Below are 21,204 nucleotides of genomic sequence, written 5' to 3'. Positions count from 1 at the left end.
TCACCTTTAGTGATGTTGAGTGAGGAATAACTATTGGCCGGGGCACAGGGGATAACTCGCCCCAGGGGGTGGGGGTAGTGCAGGGGGCAGGGATTGGGCAAAGAATAAATGGGGTTAGTGTAGGATGTGTAAAGGGTGCTTGGGGCCAACACGGACACACTGGGCCAAAGGTCCTGTTACTGTGCTGTATGAATCTATGCTGCCGTGACTCTAACTCTCCAGAGCCTTGTTGGGATGGTGCCAGGGGAAAGTGTATGAGCAGCACATGAAGCCTTAGTGCAATGTCTCATCCAAAGACTGTGCCTCTGACGGCGCAGCACTCCCTCGGTATTACAGAGCGGCGACAGCTTGGATTTTGTGGTCAAGCCTCTAAGTTTGGAACTTGACCCAGCGACCCTGCCGGCTCAGGAGGTGGGGGTGATTCGATCTCGGCTCGACCACTGGCAGGGGCCAGAGAAAGTCTGATGGGACTGACCTTTGTGTTCCCTTTCTGTTGGGGAAGGAATGGCGAGCATCGACAGCAGCGCTCCGGAGACCACCTCGGACAGGCTCGCCCACGCTCAGCCGCAGGCCCATCCGCGGAGGCTGGACGGCCGCATCCTGGGGCAGGGGACAGGACAGTGACAGCATCAGCAGCTCGTCCAGTGACTCCCTCGGATCCTCCTCGTCCAGCGGCAGTCGGAGAGCCAGTGGGGGCGCCCGGACCAAAAGCACCGACGTTGGGAGGTAGCGGCAAAGCGGCCAATGTTTCTCTTTTGTTTCCAGTTTCAGCATCGAAACACCCAGAACTTAAACACAGAACACTCAACAGTATAGCACAGGAGCAGGCCCTTCGGCCCACAATGTTGTGCTGAACTAATTAAGCTAATGACACCTAATCCCTTCTGCCTCAAATGGTCCATATCCCTGCATTCTCTGCACATTCAGGTGCACAGTAGTGTAGCAGTTAGCGTAACACCATTACAGCACTAGAGGTACGGGTTAGGAAGTTGTGGGCATGCTATGTTGGTGCTGGAAGCGTGGCGACACTTGCGGGCTGCCCCCAGAACACTCTACGCAAAAGATGCATTTCACTGTGCATTTCGATATATGTGTGACTAATAAAGAAATCTTTATCTTATCTTACAGCAGAGAAACAATCAGCCCATCTATTCCACGCTTTTGCTTGTTTACCAGTTGAACTTTCACCCACCTGCTTATCTTTCTATCCATTTCTCCTTCTTCTACTCATCTAGTTATGTTTGACCAAGGGACCAAATGGGCTTCGTCCTGGTCACCCACCACTTATTTGTTACTGGGGAGTAGTTCAGGGAGGTGTTGATGCACTTCAAAAAAAACGTCTTAGTGTCCAGCCCAGACATGACTGCCCCTCCTGCCGTGGCACACACATGATCACTGGTCTTGCCTACAGTCCATGCATTTGGTAGGAAAATAGGAAAATCTGAGTATTTCTTTTTAAATGGTGAGAGGTTGGAAGGTGTCGGTGTCCAGTGGGACCTGGGATTCCTTGTAGGCAAATCACTGATTGTTCAGGCTCAGCAAGCAGTTGGAAAGTCGAGCTGACTTTTACTGTAAGAGGATTTCAGTGCAAGAGAAACACACTGCAATTCTACAGGGTACAGGTGAGAGCCCACCCGGCGCAGGGTACAGGTGTCAGCGCACCTGGCGCACTGTCTCCTCTTATGGCATAGGAAGAGGCCATTCTGCCCACAGTCGCCATGCTGACCAAACTGTATTTTAATCCCACTTCGCAATTGTTGTCTCATAGTCTCTAACATAAAGGGTTTTTAAGTAACATGAACACATCCTGAAACAACCTGCACCCTCACAGTCCATTCCCAACAACAGCAACCCGCCCCCACCCCACCAAGGTTTCTATATCAATTTCCCGAGCACTGAACCACACTACATTAGACCAGGTGATGATGATATTTATTAGTCACATGTACCTCAAACACACAGTGAAATGCGTCTTGCGTAGATGTTCTGGGGGCAGCCCACAGTGTCGCCACGCTTCCGGCACCAACACAGCATGCCCACAACTTCCTAACCCATACGTCTTTGGAATGTGGGAGGAAACTGGAGCACCCGGAGGAAACCCACGCAGACACGGGGAGAACGTACAAACTCCTTACAGACAGTGGCTGGAATTGAACCCAGGTGCTGTAATAGCGTTACGCTAACTGCTACACTACCGCGCCGTACCATGAAGGGTCTCAACCCGAAACGTTGACTGTCCACTTCCCTCCATAGATGCTGCCTGACCTGCTGAGTTCCTCCAGCGCTGTGTGCATTGCATTACATTAGACCGGTGTACTGTAGCGTACAGAACCACGGAGAGTGGCTGGTGTTAACATACAAACTGGCTGTGATCTAATTGGAATGTGGAGCATGCTCAGAAAGACCGTTGTCAGCACATTCCTCCCTGACCCATCTCACGCTGCAAACTCCTGCATGGGGGGACATTGCTTGAACTCTCTGTAACTGGACCTTGCACTGTATGTGATGGTTTGCAGTTGGACTGTTTACTTCTGTTCCAGGTACAAAGGCAGACGTCCCGAATGCCACGCTCCACACGTGCCCAACCAGCCGTCTGAAGCCGCCGCCCATTTTTACTTTGAATTGGCAAAAGGGACTGTCCTCATCAAAGCTGGCGGCAACAGCAGCACCTCCATATTTACCACCCCTCGGCCAGCGGTGGGCACCAGGGTCCCACCGCAATCTCCACCTCTGCGCCTTTGAGATCGGGCTCTATGCGTTGGGCTTGCACAACTTTGTTTCACCGAACTGGCTCTCGAGGACCTATTCTTCGCATGTCTCCTGGATAACAGGTTTGGGAGAAGCTACCATACTGATGTCAGTCTCGGTAGAGCATGGCCCAGACCTTGTGTAGCACTTGCCTCTCTGCTCAGTGTCTTTTGTTTCCTCTGAGCACCGTCAAGTGTCGATGCACTTGGTTACAAACTCTGTAGCTATTGCTCATTATACATTGTGCTGTCTATGTTGTACCGCACAATAGGTTTTCCAGCTGACCAGAACCGTGTGCACAATGCTCAGATTCAGATTAGTTTATTGTCATATACACCAGGGTGCAATGAAATTCCCTGCTTGCATGAAGCTCAGTAACAGTGTACATGGTAATAATAAATACAATGATAAATACAGTGACAAGTACAAAACAGCAGAATGGTACAGAGATTGTGGTGCAGTCTGAAGTAGTGCAAAAAGAAATGCTAAAGTGACAATAACCAAATAACCAAAAGAGGTAGAGTTAAGAGTCCAAGGACGTGGCAGCACCACTGGGAAGGGGATGTGAGAGAGGTGATTGGTTCAGAGGTCTGATGGAGTGGGGGAGAAGCTGTTCTTAAGGCTGGTTGTCTGGGCTTTCAAGCTCCTGTATCTTCTGGGAGAAGGCCACAGGGAGAAAGGGGAATGGCCAGTAATGTTGTGCAATGTACCCACAGCCCAGTGTGGCTCCCAGTCGAGTCCTGGTGCCTCTCCGGCCTTCTGTGGAAGCACAGGGGACGCTGCAAACAGGTGCACAGAACCAGCCCCTTATCCGTTTGACCACACAGCTTGGAAATGGGAAACGTTGATTTGAAGTTGTGATTTATACAAAAAGAAATGACCCCGAGTTTGGTTTATTTTTGTTTCCCCCTCGATGCTTAATGTGGAGGGTCTATTTGTCACCTCTGTAGTTGGATTGTGCCTGTTTGTGACCAGCCTTCAGACCCAGTCCTTTGTTTGGAGACGGGTGAGCGCAGTGTGCTCACAGTCACTGCCGATCCAACCTAGGAGCTGATGCTGTGCAGAGAAAGTGAGGTAGATTCTGCCATGCTAACACTGCTCAAACACCAGCTGTGCTTATCAATTTGACACGGTCAAGACAATGCTCTAAAGAGCTGGCATAAACTTGCTGGGCTGAATGGCCTCCTTCATCAAAAGTAGATGTGAGAAATAATGAGAGATTCAGCTGTCAGAAGTTTCTCCCTCTCTCTGCAACTCTCTTCCTCAATAATGTAGCCATGGTGGAAATGTCCCCCCTTTCTGAAGGGGCACTAACTGTTCCTCTGTTACACGGACAGGCCAAGCCATGGAGATCGGGAGTGCAGCGCTGAATATCCTGGTTGAATGTTGGGATGGTCACTTAACTCCTCCGGAAGTGGCCTCTTTGGCAGATCGTGCTTCACGTGCTAGGGATCCCAACATGGTCCGAGCCGCAGCAGAGCTGGCATTAAGTTGTCTACCCCACGCCCATGCCCTGAATCCCAATGAAATCCAAAGAGCGTTGGTTCAGTGCAAGGAGCAAGTATGTATTGGTGTTCACTTTATTGCCATCTGACACGTGAGCATTTTTCATTTTGGTGAATCGCACAAACTCAACACAGACAAAATGACCAAATTTATTGCCCAGTTGTTTGTTGCTCACGTTTGTTTCGGTCTGGAAGGTGACCCAGTCGAGCTGTTCCCAGGAGACTTGCTGTGAGCTCATTCCTGCCATTTGGTGGCTGTCCTGAGGGACATTGTGAGGAACTTTCACTGAGGAGTTACACCAAGGCCTTGTCGGCCTATTCGTGCACTTTAAGATCTCTCGGTTCTGTCTGTGCAAGAATCGAGAATTCCTCTGGTATCCTGATTAACATTCCGCCTGTAAAATATTAACAGGAGCTCAAGGGGACATGAACCTCACAATTTGTGGGAGCTTGATGCCTTGTTTACACATTAAAGAAAATCATTCATGTTGGAGAAACTAATGAGAGCCTACATCATCAACGTTCAATGAGCTTTGTCCACTCCTCCCCTTCCCCCTTCTCACTCTCATGCTCCTTGTCCTCACTCAACATTCCTCATCCCCTCTGCATCCCTCGTCTCTTCCCCCTTCCTCTCGGTTTGTCCCTCTCTCCTTCACTCACTCCACTTTCAAGTTCTTCCTAATTCTAAGTGAAGCTCTGATGTTAAAGGCAAACGCTGGCAACTCCCAGGGTTTTACATATTGTCTCCCTCATGCTCCTGAGTGACATGCACGTATCACCCACAGGCGGTTAGTGTCTCCTCGGTTACAGTTCATAACATCATGGTGATGTAAGGTTTGAGATGATCCATATGCTCTTGCAGAGCTGGACTGCGGGCTCTGTGTGTGTGTGTGTGTGTGTGTGTGTGTGTGTGTGTGTGTGTGCGTGCGTGCGTCTGTCTGTGTGTGTGCGTCTGTCTGTGTGTGTGCGTCTGTCTGTGTATGTGTCCGTCTGTGCTGCACGTAAACGTCCATATGAACGTTTCTGTTCCAGTCTGCGGACGTGCCCACAAGTTCCTGCCTCTGTAGGTTCCCGCCTGTGCGTGAAACCTGTGCTCACGCGCATGTCTGTGTGTGTGTGTGCGCGCACGCGCATTCGTCCCCTGCTGTATTTGTTCCAACCTGCTGCTCTTGCTGCTGTCCTAGGACAACACCATGCTGGAGAAGGCATGCATGGCAGTGGAGGAGGCAGCCAAAGGTGGAGGCGTCTACCCCGAGGTGCTGTTCGAGGTGGCTCACCAGTGGTACTGGCTGTACGAGCAGACAGCGGGCGGCTCTCAGCAGCAGCGGGAAATGTCCACCATCGGCGGCCGCGGCTCCCACGAGGCAGGGAGGGGTGCGGTCGAGCACTCGGCATTGACCGAGGGCCCCACCACCGTTACTGTGGCAGCCACAGTCACGGCAACCGCCGTCGTGCCGGTGATCACCGTGGGATCCACCATGTACCAGCAGCACACCATCGCCGGGACAGCCATCGCACATCCCCACGCACAGGTCTTTCCCCCTCCAGCCCAGCCATGACTCACCCCCTACACCACCATTCAAACCCACATCCCGTCCGTCTGCAATGCTGCCTATCTCGGACATCCCATCCAGCACGTCCCACGGCCTGCGATCTTTCCTGTCGCTGGAACTGCCTACCCACAGGTACATCCTTACAGCACCAGTGAGTTGGGGAGGCTTGTGTAAATAGATCAGTGTAGTTTGCAGACAAGTAATAGTTAGACCCCGAGACTGGATTGCAACGTGAGCGCGGCGTGTTTGAAGTGCAGCAAGACACAAGCAAAGGTGTGTCTTTGTAAACAATCTGCAGCCTTTGTGGATGCTGAGATAACAAGGGAAAATGCTGCAAATGCTCAGCAGGTTGGGCAGCAGCTTTGGAGAGGGAAGTTAGAGTTGGCCTTTCATCAGTGACCTTTCTTTATCGGTGGGAGGTCAATGATTGATATTTGCATCTTTTGGATTATTAAGAGAACCAAGGCGTGTGGGGTTAGTGGCACTGAAGGTTATGGAATTGTAACAAGGGGCTGAACAGCTTATTCCTGCTTACATTCAGAAACTTACTGACCTGAAACATTAGCACTGTTTCTCTCACTACAGACGCTGTCTGACTTACTGAGGATTTTGTGCTCTGATTTCTGAAATCCTTTGCACTGATAACGTGTTGATTACAACTAAACGTTTGTGTGTGTCCCCACTCTCCCTACCCTAACAACCCTGAAACTTCCCAATACTTACCAAGCATTTATCCATTTCTTTCCTGCAAGTTGCTGTTGAATTCTCCTTCACCCTACTTTCAGGCAGCACATTCTAGATTGTAACAACTGTCTACATTAAAATATAAAAGAAAATCTCCTCCATCTCATTTCTGGTTCTTTTTGCCAATTAACCTTAAATCTGTGTCCTCTACTACTGATCCTCCTGCTTGTAGACACAGATCCTTCCTCCTTTGTCTGATCAAAACCCTTCAATGTTTTGAATGCAACAATTAAATCTCCCTTTAATCTTCTCTGAACAGACCAAAGCAGTGGGATTAAATTTAGACCCTGGTTATAAGAGCTAAATATGCAGGGCAATAGTGACAGTGTTTGTGGCTCTTTGCATCCAAAAATTTGTGTTAAAGTCATAGAATCATGGAGCACTACAGCGCATAAACAGGCCCTTTGGCCCATCTAGTCCATGCCGGCTTGGTTGTCTGCCTAGTTCCCATCTACCTGCACCAGGACCATAGCCTCCATACTTCTCTCATCCATGTACCATATCCAAACTTCTCTAAATGTTACAGTTGAACCTGTATCCACCACACTACGCACCCCCTCTGAGTGAAATCGTTCCCCCTCAGATTCCCCTTAAATAATTTCACCTTTCACCCTAAACCGATCACCCCGAGTTCTAGTCTCACCTCAACCTGAGGGGAAAAAGCCTGCATGCATTCACCCTGTCTGTACTCCTCATAATTTAGCATACTTCTATAGATCTCCCCTCATTCTCCTGCCTTCAGGTCTTCACCTGGAGGTGAATAGGTCTTCACCTATTCAACCTTTCCCTGTAACTCAGGTCCTCAAAGTCCCGGCAACATCCATGTAAATTTTCTCTGCACTCTTTCAAGCTTATTGATGTCTTTCCTGTAGGTAGGTGACCAGAACTGCACACAATACTCTAAATTTGGCTTCACCAACATCTTATACAACTTCAACATAACATCCCAACTCCTGTACTCAATGCCCTGATTTATGAAGGTCAATGTGCCAAAAGCTCTCTTTACGACCTATCTACCTGTGACGCACTTTCAAGGACGTATGGATCTGTATTCCCAGGTCGCTCTATTCTACCGCACACCTCAGAGCCCTACCATTCACTGTGTAAGTCTTGCCTGGTTTGTCTTCCCAAGTGGCATCACCTCACACTTGTCTGGCATTAAATTCCACCTGCCATTTTTCAGCCCATTTTCTCAGCTCGTCCAGATCATGTTTGCAAGTCGATGATATTTTGAAGTCAATGTCACTGTAATGTCATTTAGTAAAACTAGCATATGGTCAGAAGAATACACAGAAGAAAATAGGAACAGGAGTAGGCCACTCAGCCCCTCAATCCTACCTCACCATTCAACTCCACCGAGGTTCAATGCCTCTTCAAAGCCCTGATCTTTCAAAAAAGTTATCTACCTCCTCTTTACATTCTCGCATTATCCAGCCTTCACACCACTCTGGGGTTGCAACTGTACAATCTTTGATGAGACTGCACTTGAAGCACTGTGCGCAGTTCTGGTTGGCCAGCGAAGGAAAGATGTCATTGAGCTGGAGAGGTTGCAGAAATGATTCACGAGGATGTTACTGGGACTGGAGGGCTTGAGTTATAAGGAGGAGGCTTTAGACTTTTTTCCCTGAAGTGTAGGAGGCTGAGGGGTGACCTTATACAGGTACATAAAATCATAAGGTGAATGGTCACCATCTGTTCCCAGGGTAGGGGAGTCATAACTCAAGGACATTGGTTTAAGGTGAGAGGCTGAATAGATTAAAAGGGACCTGAGGGGCAACTTTTTCACCCAGAGGGTGGTGGGTATGTGGAATGAGCTGCCAGAGGTGGGTACAATTACAATGTTTAATACTCATTTGGACAGGTACATGGATAGGAAAGGTTTAGAGGGATATGGGCCAAATGCTGGCAAATGGGACTAGCTTGAATAGACATTTTGGTCAGCATGGACGAGTTGGGCTGAAGGGCCTGTTTCCGTGCTGCATAACTCTATGCCTATGTCTCTATGACTCTATAAGAATTCCAGAGATTCACCACCCTCTGCACATCAGTGTATCCTGTAACATATCCACTTATTCAAGATTTTCCCATTAGTGGAAACATCTCCCTGTCATGCCCCCTCACATCTTGTGTGCTTCAAGATGATCAGCCCTCCAATCTTTTAAACTTGAAAGAATACAGGGCTAACTTCTTAACTGTTTGTGATGGGGCTACCCTGTCACCCCAGGAGATGGCCACATGAATCCTCTGGACTGCCACCAGTGCCTGTGTATCTATCGTGAAACAAGAGGGCCAAAACTGGTGCACAGTGCTCTGGGTGCAACCTCACCACAACACCCTGTACAATTGGAACAATACTTTTAAAACTCTAACCCCTCCCCCAGCATCAAAGACCAATCTGCTCCTTACCTTTTTAATTACTTGCTGCAACGGCATAGTAACTTCTTGTGTTTTGTGTCCAGTTCTAGCTCAGTTCCCTAAACTCTCCATGTGACTGAAGGTCCTTCATCTTCCTGCTCCAAGGTTACTTTCAGTACTGGGTACAAGAACTGCTGCTTGGGTCTTATAACAACAACGGGAAGGATAATTCGGCCACATTGTGTCCATGCTGGGTTTGGGGCAGGGGTGCAATCCCATCAGTCTGTTTCCACCCCCCCCCCCCCATTCCCCTGTACCCCTGCAGCTTATTCTCCCACACATGCTCATCAACTCCCCTTTGATTTCTTTTGCCATTGACCTCCACGTGGGGTGATATTCACTTTAGCAAATCAACCAACCAGCTAATCTTTGCGATGTGGGAGGAAGCTAGAGCACCCCGGGAAGTCCCATAGATTAGAGCACGTAATCTCTCCTCAGTCAGCACCCAAGGTCAGGATTGAACCTGGGTCCCTGGAGCTGTGAGGCAGCGGCACTACCCGCTGCCCCCCCCCCCCCCCCCCCCCCCCCCCCCCGTGCTCTCCCTAATGTTATAACTTTCTTACTTCTGTGCTTCATTTATCAAACCTAGGTCTTGTCTGCAATTCTATTTAAACATCTCAGATTAAGTGCTTCCACTTTGAGGTTGGCCTACATTGTACACACATCGATGGTGCTGAGTGTTTGCATCAATGGGAAGCTTGTCAAACAGCTGACAGAAAGAGGTTGGCTGTTCAAAATGTTTCGACAAAAACCGAGACAACTACAGATGCTGGGAATCTGGAATAAATGCTGGAAAATCTCAGCAGGTCAGGCAGCGTCTGTGGAAAGCGTTCAGTGTTTCCGGTTGAAGACTCTTCATCTGATGAAGATACAGGAGGCTGCAGATGCTGGGATCTGGAGTGAAAAAACAACAGCTGGAGGAAACTGCTGTGGAGACAAAGTGTTTGGAGTTAAGGCCCTGATTCGGGACTGGACCATCCCTTTGCTTCCACAGATGCTGCTTGACCCGCTGAGTTCCTCAGCAGTTTGATTTTTGCTTTATATGATGAAGACTCTTTCTCCTCCACAGATGCTGCCTGACCTGCTGAATTTTTTCAACATTTTCTCATAGAGTCATACAGTACGGAAACAGGCCATTCGGCCCAACTTGTCTATGCTGACTGTGTTGCCCAGCGAGCTAGTCCCATCTGCCCGTGTTTGGCCCATAGCCCTCTGAACCTCTCCTATCCATGGACTTATCTAGATGGCTTTTAAACATGGCTAATGTGCCCGCCTGAACCACTATTTCTGGCAGCTCATTCCAAATACGCACCACCCTTTGCGTGAAGAAGCTGCCCCTGATGTGCCTTTTAAATCTCTCACCTCTGATCTTAAACCTATGCCCTCTTGTTTTTAGCACCCCCTCCCTGGGAAAAAGAATGTGTGCTTTCACCCTGTCTCCGCCCCTCATGATCTTATACACCTCTATCAGGTCACCCCTCAATCTCCTACACTCCAGGGAATAAAGTCCTAGTCTACACAACCTCTCCTTGTAACTCAGGCCCCCAAGTCCAGGCAACATCCTGGTAAATTTTTTCTGCACTCTTTCTAGTTTAATTACACCTTTCCTATAACAGGGCGACCAGAACTGTACACAATACTCCAAGTGTGGCCTCGCCAACATCTTATGTTACGTGATCACTAATCTTAGTGCAGTAGTGAGCAGGGGCAACCAAGCCACTGTAGATATATCACAGACCTGTTTAGTTTGCATTTGGCCAACATGTCAAATGAATTCTTGCAGAAATTAGTGGAGGAATAAAACCTGGAATCATTTGCTTGCAGGAACTCCTAACAACTTAGATGGGCTCCTGTGGACCAAAATACTGCCGCCTCTGTCTTTCAAACTCAGTTAGTTAAGGAAGTACATTTGACATGTTCAACACGTTTGAATCCATGGTGCGTTATTTATCAGATGTGTGTTAAAAATTCTCTGAGACCCATTTGCAAAGGGATCAGGAATTCTGCAAACCTGAACAACATTCCTCCCACTGTCATTAAAAGGAGGTTGAGCCGATACTTACCGTTAGTGGGAGTTTGTTGCTGTGTTTACGAATGATTGCATGTCAGACAGTTAATGAGAGAGAGGAGCCTCACATATTTACGTTTTCCCCCAGCTCTCGCCCTTCGCCACTCTCCTGTGTTCTTCGATCTTTGTCTTCCTCTCCCGTTGTGCCTTTCTCCTTCACTCACTCATCTTTCAGCTCTGCTACAGCTCGCATATTAAAGGCAAATGGCAGTAACTTCCAGAGCGCACAGGGTTAGGGTTTTGCGTATTGTCATCCTTATTGGGTGTCGAACACTGTGATTCTCAACTAACTCATGCCAGCAGTGAATCGAAGGCGTCAAAATTGGGCTGTGCGCTTGTTGACTGTGTGTTCTATGTTTAGGGTATGCACCCAGCGTTCATTGGAGCTCAGTACCCTTATACTGTTGCAACCACAACCCACCCAGCCATGGCAGCTCCACCTGTGACCTTTGCAGGGGTTCCTGTGCCCCCTATGACACCAATGGCCGTGCATCCCTACCAGTCTGACCCAAGCCTGCCTCTGACGTCGACCGTAGCAGGTATGCAAGGTATTCAAACGTTGTCAGTGTACATCTGTGGTGGTAGGGTTGTTCTTTGTGCTTGCTACCACAAAGTAGTAACTGGTCTTCCAGCTCTCTTTCTCTCAGGCCTAAGTGGGGGTTTCGGAAATCCATAGAGCCATACAGTATGGAAACAGGCCCTTCAGCCCAACATCCATGCTAGTCCCAGTTGCCTGCGTTGAGTCCGTATCCCTCTAGCCCTTTCCTTTCCATGTACAGTACCTGCAGATTCTTCTATTCTCAGAAATAATGGAATTATTGAGCATTTAACATTTTGTCTGCAGTGTCAGAGCCTGAGGGGCTGACCTGATAGAAGTTTATGAAATTATGAGAGGCAGAGATAGGGTGGATGGTCAGTCTTTTTCCCGAGGTAGAAATGTGAAGTATTAGGTAACATGCATTTAAGCTGAGAGGGGGAAAGTTTAAGGGAGATGTGCTGGGAAAATTTTTTTACACAGAGAGTGGTGGGTGCCTGGGACAGGCTGCCGGGGTGGTAGTAGAAGCAGATACAACAGTGGCATTTAAGAGGTTTTTAGACAGACACATGAATATGCAGGGAATGGACGGATGTGGATCATGTGCAGGCAGAAGAGATTTAGTTTAATTTGGCATTGTGTTTTGCACAGGTATCGTGGGCCGAAGGGCCTGTTCCTGTGCTGGACTGTTCTGTGTTCTGAGGCCATTCAGCCCATTATAAAATCATAGAACAGCACAGAAACAGGCCCTTTGGCCCACTGGGTGCATGCTGACCACCGAGCAGCTATTAACTCTAATCCCATTTTGTATTCTCCCCACATTCCCCCCAGATTTTACCACTCACCTACACACTAGGGGCAATTTACAACAACCTACAAATCCATGAAAATAAAAAAAAACTGCAGATGCTGGAAATCTAAAATAAAAGCAGAAAATGCTGGAAGTGCTCAGCAGCTCAGGTGGCATCTGTGGGAAGAGGAACAAAGCTAATGTTTTGGGTTGTAGACCCTTTGTCAGAAACCCGCTCATCTTTGGGATGTGGGAGGAAACCGGAGCACCTGGAGGAAACCCACATGGCCACAGGAAGAACATGCAAGCTCCACGCAGGCACCAGAGGTCAGAATTGAAATGGGGTCTCTGGAGCTGTGAGGGTGCAGCTGTACTCAGCCTGTGTCCAAGACACTCAACAAAAGAACTATCCTGTGTAATTCTGCTTCCGGCACTAGGTCCCCAGCCTGGCAAGCTGAGGCTCTTCAAATGCAGATCCTTGCAGGTTTTAAATGTAATGAGAACTTTCCCTTGACCGCCCTGCACGCCGCGAGTTGCAGACCCCACCATCCTCGGGAGGAATTTTCTTTCCTCATTCTCCTCTCTACCAATTGCTGAAACATCTCTGGCCCCTGGTTTTGACCAGACATGTTGTGCAGCAACAATGGGGGTGTGTGAGCATGGTGCTCGTGGTCCAGTGACTAGTTCAAAGCCCACAACAGATGCTGGGGAGTTTGAATTCACTTAATTAAATAAATCTGGCCAATGTCCATTAAGCCTGGCCCAGCAGAATTCTCTCCTGTCCTGTCCACACTCCCATGAGTGTACGGGATGACCTAGGGGTTGTGGGCTACAGAATTCCAATCCATAACACAAGAACACGTGGAAATAGGAGCAGGAGTAGGCCACTCAAGCCTGCCCCGCCATTCAATATGATCATGGCTGATCTGCACTGGCCTCAACTCCTCTTCTGTGCCAGTTCCCCATCACCCTCAATTCCTCAATATTTCAAATATCTATCTTTCTCCACCTTAAATATATCCAATGATCTGGCCTCCACCACTCTCAGGGGGCAGAGAATTCCGGACATTCACCTCCCTCTGAGAGAAGACATTTCTATGCACCTCAGGCTTAAATGACCAGCCCCTTATTTTGTAACTGTGTCCCCTTGTTCATGACTCTTCCACTAGTGGAAACATCTCAACATCTCCCTGCCAAGCCCCATAACCATCTTGTATCTTTGAATAAGGTCACCCCTCATTCTTCTGAACTCCAAGGAATACAGACCCAAACTGTCCAGCCTCTTTTGATGATTCTCTGAGCAACAATGATTGCAGGCTTGTTGGGCCGAATGGTGGACTCCTGCAGCTATTTCTTCTGTGCTATGCTCTGACTGGATTGGTGTTAAAAACTCATCTGATTCACTGCCATCCTGGGCCTATAAGTCGCTCCACACCTGGCACCGCTTGGCTGGATGGTGACTGCCCCTCAGTTCAAGGCCACTTTGGGTTTGGGAGGCTGGAGTATCCACATCTGGTGAAGGAATTAGCTAAAAGTTGTGTAGAGATGCTTTTGCAGAGCGTATTAGTCAAGCTCTCCCTGAAAGCTCATTCTATGACAACTGCTCCCTCTGTTGGGTGAAGACTGAACAGTCACAGTGCGAGCAGGATTCACTGTCCTGTTCTGGCACACTAGAAGTGCACAATTTCACAGTTTTGTAAAGAATTTGCCTCTGATATTCTTCTTAAGCTATTAAACATATTTTAATAGTTTCCTTTTAACTGTCAAAGTGAACATGAATCAGCATCTGAAAGTGTAGGATTAAATAAGTATAATCTCCAGAGCACTATTCAGCACTGCTGCTGAGGGTGTACTGTAGACAGGATCCCATTGAAGGCTGGATCACATTATTGAGGTTTGACCTTGAATGTTGGTTCCAGGTATGCAATAGAGAATTAACAGTGGTCTGCAGACTCGGTAGTTTATTGGTTATTAACTGGTTGCTGGCGTCTCCTGAAGAAAGGAGCTGACAGGATCAGTATGTGGCTGGTTTGATCCCCTCTTGATGGACTGGAACACAACCCCTAGAGTTCCCCATCCTCCCCCAGACATCACTCTGTCACTCGGTCTGGAGGCAGCCTGAGAAAACAGTCAAACTTGCCAGAAGGCTGATATTTGGCTCCAATAATTAATGAGAAAAATTAAAGCAAATATACAAGCCATCCCATTGGACACCGGTTACCCTGACACTTCATCTGTCCTCTCAGTAATGTTGGCATTGTGTGGGACTATTGTTAACGTGAAGTCTGGGACAGGCACACACTGAAGAGCGTAATGGGGCAGGGAACGGAGAATGGCCCAAAATACCTCGTTTAAAGGGTTTACAAATTCCTCACCACTGCTCTAATGGCCTTTGCTAGGTTCCTCCAGAAGTTCGAGGTCTTTGTTAGGTGTCTGGTCTCAGTAAGGGGTCAAAGGTAATCCTCTGAGTAATTCATGTAAATAATCCCCCAACCCCTCCGCTCACCTTTTATTCAGACCTGCTCCCCTGCCCCCAATCACCTGACCCTCAATCTATACTTGCCTAGATCTACCTCTCTACTCCTTCACCTGTGTTCAACTGACCTTCCTTCCTGACTTGGGAATTGGATTGGTTTTGACTCTGGAGTTCAGGAATGTAACTCTTTCCCACCTACCGCTCTGCCATCTCCATCCTGGCTGAAGGAGGCTGTTGAATGCAACATGGAACAAAACTTCAGCGTGACGTGGAGTCTCGGTATCATCCTGGGCACTTAATAAACAACTTCCATTCATATAATGCCTTTCAATGATGCTTCACAGGAGGGTGATAAGGTGAAGTATGACCCACAGACACATAAGGCACATATCCAAAGAGGTAAAGTTCATGTAGTGTCTTAAAGGAAGATAGGCAGGGAGAGAATTGCAGAGCCGAGGACCTTAACAGCTAAACGCATTGGTAAATGGAAGGGGTATAGTGATATTGTCATAATCCACAAGCCTAATGATGTGGAGATGTGATTTCAAATTCTCCCAAAGAAGCTTGGGACTTTAAATTTGGGCAATTAATTCTGGAATGAAAAATTAGCATCAGTAATGAAACTACTAGATTATTGTTTAAAAACCCACCTGGTTCACCAAAGACCTGCAAGCAACCCCAAAGGGTTGACGAGTCAGGTGGCGGTTAGTGACATGTATTAACCCTGTCACTGAAGTCCACACCTGCTGAATGTGTACAGAGCTGGAAGACCAGGCACTATGATTATCGGTTGTCTTTTCACTAATCAGCTCAATCTCACCACTTTACAAAAATTACGCTAGGTGCCACTCACCAGGATATTTTTTGACGGAAAGATTAAAGACCAGAGTGGCTCTCCTCTGTCTCACGCAAGACAGATGTTTAGCTTGAGATAATGGAAATGAATTTTAGCAGAAATATAAAACCTCAGAAAACCAGCAAAATGTCCTGATGACTCCCAAAGTGAAGAATTTATCCCACTATTCTTAGAACTGAAGGACAAATTTTCCCAACAACTATAGAAGGACAGTAGGAGATGGAAAAGATCCATCCCTTAGTACTGTGATCACTGAATTACTAAATTCTAGTCTTAATCTTTATGGACACTTAAACTTAATGAATTAATGAACGTGTTGCACATTATCAGCATTTTAACATTGGATGATCATACTTTTAGTGTTGCACCAGAATTACTTTGTGAATGCAAGGGTTAATGCTGGGGCTTCCCCCCTCTCTCTCCTCTCTCTCTCAGTTGCCAGTGTACAGGCCGGAACTACTTTCCAAGCTGTTCAAGGAGCATCAATGCCAAGTCTAACAACCCAAGGACCCTCAATAGTAGCCCCAACATTCCCTACAGAAGATGAACAGCACTCACAGCCAGTCAGTCCCCAGGGACTGCACTACTTGCATTCAGCTTACAGAGTTGGTGAGTGGACATTGAAATACATGTAGATCAGGTCTTCCATGGCCTTGGGGTATTCAAAGTGCTTTGCAACCATTGAAGTACTTTGAGAGGATTTCACATGGAGGAAACACAGCAGCCAGTGTGCAGGTGAATGGTAGAATCTGGGGGAAGATGATGGGACGTGGGGAGAATAAAGTGGGATCAGTGTAAACGGGTGCTTGATGGTCGGCAGCCTGTTCACGCACAGCAAGCTCCCACAGTCACAAACAGCATTGAAACAGGCCATTTGGCCCATCTGCTCCATGCCGACCAAGATTCCCATCTAAGCCAGTCCCATTTGCCTGTGCTTGGCCCATATCCCTCCAAACCTTTCCTATCCATGTACTGTCCAAGTGTCTTTCAAATGTTGTTAATGTACCTGCTTTAACCTCTTCCTCTGGCAGCTTATTCCATTTACTGACCGCTCTCAAGGTGAAAAAGTTGCCCCTCAGGTTCCTATTAAATCTCTCCCCTCTCCCCTTAAACCTATGCCCTCTTGTTCTTGATTCCCCAAGACTGTGCACATAGGTCACCAGATAATTTGCTACACTGTTGAATATTGGCTGGTTGGATTGTGGCAGGGATACTGGTAAGAACTCCCGTGGACACCTTCAAGATGATACTGTGGGATCTTTCACACGTTTATGAGGGGAGGGCTCAGTCTAATGTGTCATCTTTAAGACGGCACAGTTGTCAGTGCATCCCTACCTCCACACTGGACTGGGAGCACTAGCTAAGATTGTTTGCTTGAGTCTCTGGAGTAGGACTTGACCTCCTCCTCTCAGAGGCAAGAGCACCACACGCCGAGGCATGGCCAACACCTGAAGTTCGACTGACTGGTCGTCACCTGCTTTGACTGTGGATCTGATGTCACCTTGTGGCCATTTTGTGAACTACCCTCCCCTAGTATTTTTGAACCAGTTATCTTTACCCATTGTTGTGCACTTTGCCCTTATCATTCCAGCTTTCTCAGTTGACAAAGAACATAAAGCCATCACAAAGGAAACAAGGGCAGGAGTAGGTCATTCCGCCCCTTGAACCTCATCTGCCATTCAACAGAATCAGAGCTGATCTTCTACCTCAAAGCAATGTTCCTGCCCTATCCCCATAACCCTTTATCCCTGTAGTATCCAGAATATCCATCTCTATCAGTTTTGAATGCATTCAATGACTGAGCCTTCAGGGTAAGGAATTCCAAAGATTCTCCACCCTCTAATTTCTCTTCATTTCAATCCTTGATGGTCTACCCATTCCGAGGCTGTGGTTCCCAGTTCCACACTCGTCTTCCTGTCTACCTTGCCGAGCTCTTTCTTCACCAGTTTGGAATCTCTGCTGCGTTCTCTGGATAGCAAGTGTATCATTTTCTTTCTTTGGAAAGGACACCAAAATTGTACACGGCACTCCTGATGTGGTCTCACCCAATGTCCAATATGTTTGGAGTAAGACACCCTTACTCTTGTACTCAAATCCTCTTGCAATAAAGGTCAACATATGATTTGCCTGCTGCACCTGTGTATTAGCTTTCAGTGACTTGTGTACGAGGGCAGCCAGGTCCCTTCGAACAGCGAGACTTCCCATTCTCTCCCTATTCAATAAATCTCAGCGTTTCTGCCTTTCCACTGACGTTGATAACCTCGCGTTTTTCTACATGGGACTCCATCTGTCATGCTGTTGCCACTCACTCAGCTTCTCCATATCCCCTTGAAGCCTCTGCATCTTTATCACTACGCCCGCTCTCCCTCAGTTCCCTGTCTTCACTGCCACTCTCTGCAGGTGGAAAATGAGTAAGGGCCAGCGACAGAATTACACACCAGGAGAAGGCGTTTGTATGGCCCATTGTGCTGTGCTCCCTCCCTCATCAAACTTCATTTTGGTAAAACCCTGCTTTATCTCTACAATCCCGCAAGACTTTTCCTTTGATGGAGTAATACAGCACACAAACAGGCCTTTCAGCCCAACAGATCCATGCTGACCAAGATGCCCACCTAAGCCAGTCCCATTTGCCAGCGCTTGGCCCATATCCCTCTAAACCTTTCCTATTCATGTACCCAACATAGAACAGTACAGCACAGTACGGGCCCTTTGGCCCACGATGTTGTGCCGACCTGTGTAAACCTTATCCCCATTCAATCTCTCCCCCTCTCTACTTCACCTCCCAGAACCCTCGATTTTTCTTTTGTCCATGTTTCTGTCTAATAGTCTCTTAAACTACCCTATCGTATCGGCCCCTACTTATCTTCTAAATGTCCTTGTTGTACCTGTCTCAAGCACTTCTTCCAGCAGCTCATTCCATATGCTCACCACCCTCTGCGTGAAGAAGTTGCCCCTCAGGTCCCCCTTAAATCTTTCCCCTCTCACCTTAAGGCTGTGCCCTCTAGTTTTTGGCTCCCTTTCCCTGGGAAAAAGACTGCATGCATTCACCCTATCTATGCTCCTCATGATTTTATATACCTCTACGGTCACTCCTCAGTCTCTGACCCTCCAAGGAATAAAGTCTTAATCCAATCTCTCCCTATAACTCAGGCCCATGAGTCCTGGCAACATCCTTGTAAATCTTCTCCGCACTTACTTCGATATAAATCTTCTATATACATTAACGATTTGGAAGAGGGGACGAAGTGTGCCGTATCTAAGATTGCTGATGACACTAAATTAAGTGGAAAAGTAAATTGTGCAGAGGATGCGGAGAGTCTGCTGAGAGATGTAGATAGGTTAAGTGAGTGGGCAAGGGTCTGGTAGATGGAGTACAATGTTGGTAAAAGTGAGGTCATCCACTTTGAAAGGAAAAATAGAAGATCAGATTATTATTTAAATGGTGCAAGATTGCAGCATGCTGTTGTGCAGAGGCACTTGGGAGAGCTTGTGCATGAATCGCAGAAGGTTGGTTTGCAGGTGCAACAGGTTATCAAGAAGGCAAATGGAACGTTGACCTTCATTGCTGGAGGGATTGAGTTTAAGAGCAGGGAGGTTATGCTGCAACTGTACAGGGTGCTGGTGAGGCCGCACCTGGAGTACTACGTGCAGTTCTGGTCTCCTTACTTGAGGAATGATATACTGGCTTTGGAGGTGGTGCAGAGGAGGTTCACCAGGTTTATTCCAGAGATGAGAGGGTTAGCCTGTGAGGAGAGTTTGAGTCCCTTGGGTCTATACTCGTTGGAGTTCAGAAGAATGAGAGGGGATCTTATAGAAACATATAAAATTATGAAAGGGATTGATAAAATAGAGGCAGGAAAGTTGTTTCCGCTGGTAGGTGAGACTAGAACTAGGGGACATGGCCTCAAGATTCGGGGGAATAGATTTAGGACGGAGATGAGGAGAAACTGCTTTTCCCAGAGAGTGGTGAATCTGTGGAATTCTCTGCCTAGGGAAGCAGTAGAGGCTTCCTCATTAAATATATTTAAGACACAGTTAGATTTTTGCATAGTAGGGGAATGGAGGTTCTGGGGAAAAGGCAGGTAGGTGGATCTGAGTCCACGGCCAGATCAACAATGATCTTACTGAATGGAGGAGCAGGCTCAACGGGCCGGAAGGCCTCCTCCTGCTCCTAGTTCTTATGTTTATGTTTGCACTCTTTCCAGCTTAATGATGTTTCTCATAAAACTTCATCGGCTCTGCCCCCTGTCCATTTCCACAAGCCCGCAGACCTTTCCCTTTGATGTATTTATCCAGTGGTCTCCCACTGCGATACTTAGAAATAGCTGAAAGACCAGCTGAAGTTGGATTCAAATGTTTCAGCCTCGTCTGTGGTATACAGGTGCTGGTCTCGGCATTGCTGAGGGAGGGTATATTCTTGGTACGTTCTCCTTCAATTACCTACTTAATTGTCCACCGCCATTCGCTCAATGCTTTCAAGATTAACGTGGGAAATTGGGACTAGCTGGGTGGGCACCGTGGTCGGCATGGACTGGTTGGGCCAAAGGGCCTGTATCCGTGCTGTATTGCTCTATGACTCTGTGAAGAAAGAGCTTTGTGTCAGCAATTCCACTTGCTGAAGAATATAAGATGGTCTCCGTTAAATCTAACAAGGAAATCAGGAGAACCTTAGAGTCCTACAACATAGGAGCGAGTCCTTCAGTCTATCAAATCCTCACCATCATTCATCATTAATTCCATTTTATTCTCCCCACATCCCTCGCAACTGACCCCAGATTTGTCAGAGGCAAATTACAGAGGCCAATTAACCAACCAACCTGCACGTTGGGAGAAACCAGAGCATCCAGAGGAAAACCCACACAGTCACAGACAGCACCCAAGATCGGGATTGAATCCAGGTCACCGGTGCTCTGAGGCAGCAGCTCTACCCAGCTGTGCCACTGTCCCACCCAGTAGGTATATGGAACTGATTAGCCCAGTGAAGTCCTTGAGGGAGAGCGAGATAAGTACGTAGGGAGATGGTAATAAGAAGAGTTCATGGAGGATGAAAAGAGGTTGGCTGGAGGTTTGTTGAGCACGAACCTGTTGGGCGAAATGGCCTGAATGTCTGTCGTAGTTTGTAATACTTCATAAACCATTAACCAACTTAGAACTGGCTGCAAGTGATGGAGACACAAGAGACAGCAGATGCTGGAATCCGGAGCAACACACAAGCTGTTGGAGGAACTTAGATGAAGGGTCTCGACCCGAAACATCGACTCTCCGTTTCCCTCCACAGATGCTGCCTGACCCACTGAGTTCCTCCAGCATCTTGTTTGTGGCTGCATGTGGTCCCCAGTGTAGTCTGGATACTGTTGTGATTAATTTGGTTATGAGCTGCTCCGCAGACCGAGGCCATCAGTGTTCACCTTTATAAAGACCTCCTGTGACAGTGTGAATTTGTTCTTGATTTTACTGAGCTTTGCAGTTTTATTTTGTCAATTCCAAACTGTGTCTTATTCGTCGGTGAGTTCC

At 47.6% G+C, this 21,204-nt stretch overlaps 1 protein-coding gene across 1 annotated transcript in view; it reads left to right on the top strand.

Moving 5' to 3' along the window:
• zswim8 (zinc finger, SWIM-type containing 8) overlaps positions 1 to 21,204 on the top strand; it is a 198,279-nt gene that overhangs the window by 172,616 nt on the left and 4,459 nt on the right. Inside the window, 9 exon segments of the mRNA XM_052041760.1 lie at positions 503 to 546; positions 548 to 726; positions 2,541 to 2,677; positions 2,680 to 2,709; positions 2,712 to 2,831; positions 4,086 to 4,309; positions 5,438 to 5,938; positions 11,395 to 11,572; positions 16,126 to 16,299. Of these exon segments, the coding sequence (XP_051897720.1) occupies positions 503 to 546; positions 548 to 726; positions 2,541 to 2,677; positions 2,680 to 2,709; positions 2,712 to 2,831; positions 4,086 to 4,309; positions 5,438 to 5,938; positions 11,395 to 11,572; positions 16,126 to 16,299 (1,587 nt within the window).

The sequence above is a fragment of the Pristis pectinata genome, chromosome 30 (assembly GCF_009764475.1).
Source record: "Pristis pectinata isolate sPriPec2 chromosome 30, sPriPec2.1.pri, whole genome shotgun sequence".
Lineage (NCBI taxonomy): Eukaryota > Metazoa > Chordata > Chondrichthyes > Rhinopristiformes > Pristidae > Pristis > Pristis pectinata.
Note: the sequence above shows the minus strand (reverse complement) of the source record. Positions and strands in the feature narration are given on the sequence as shown.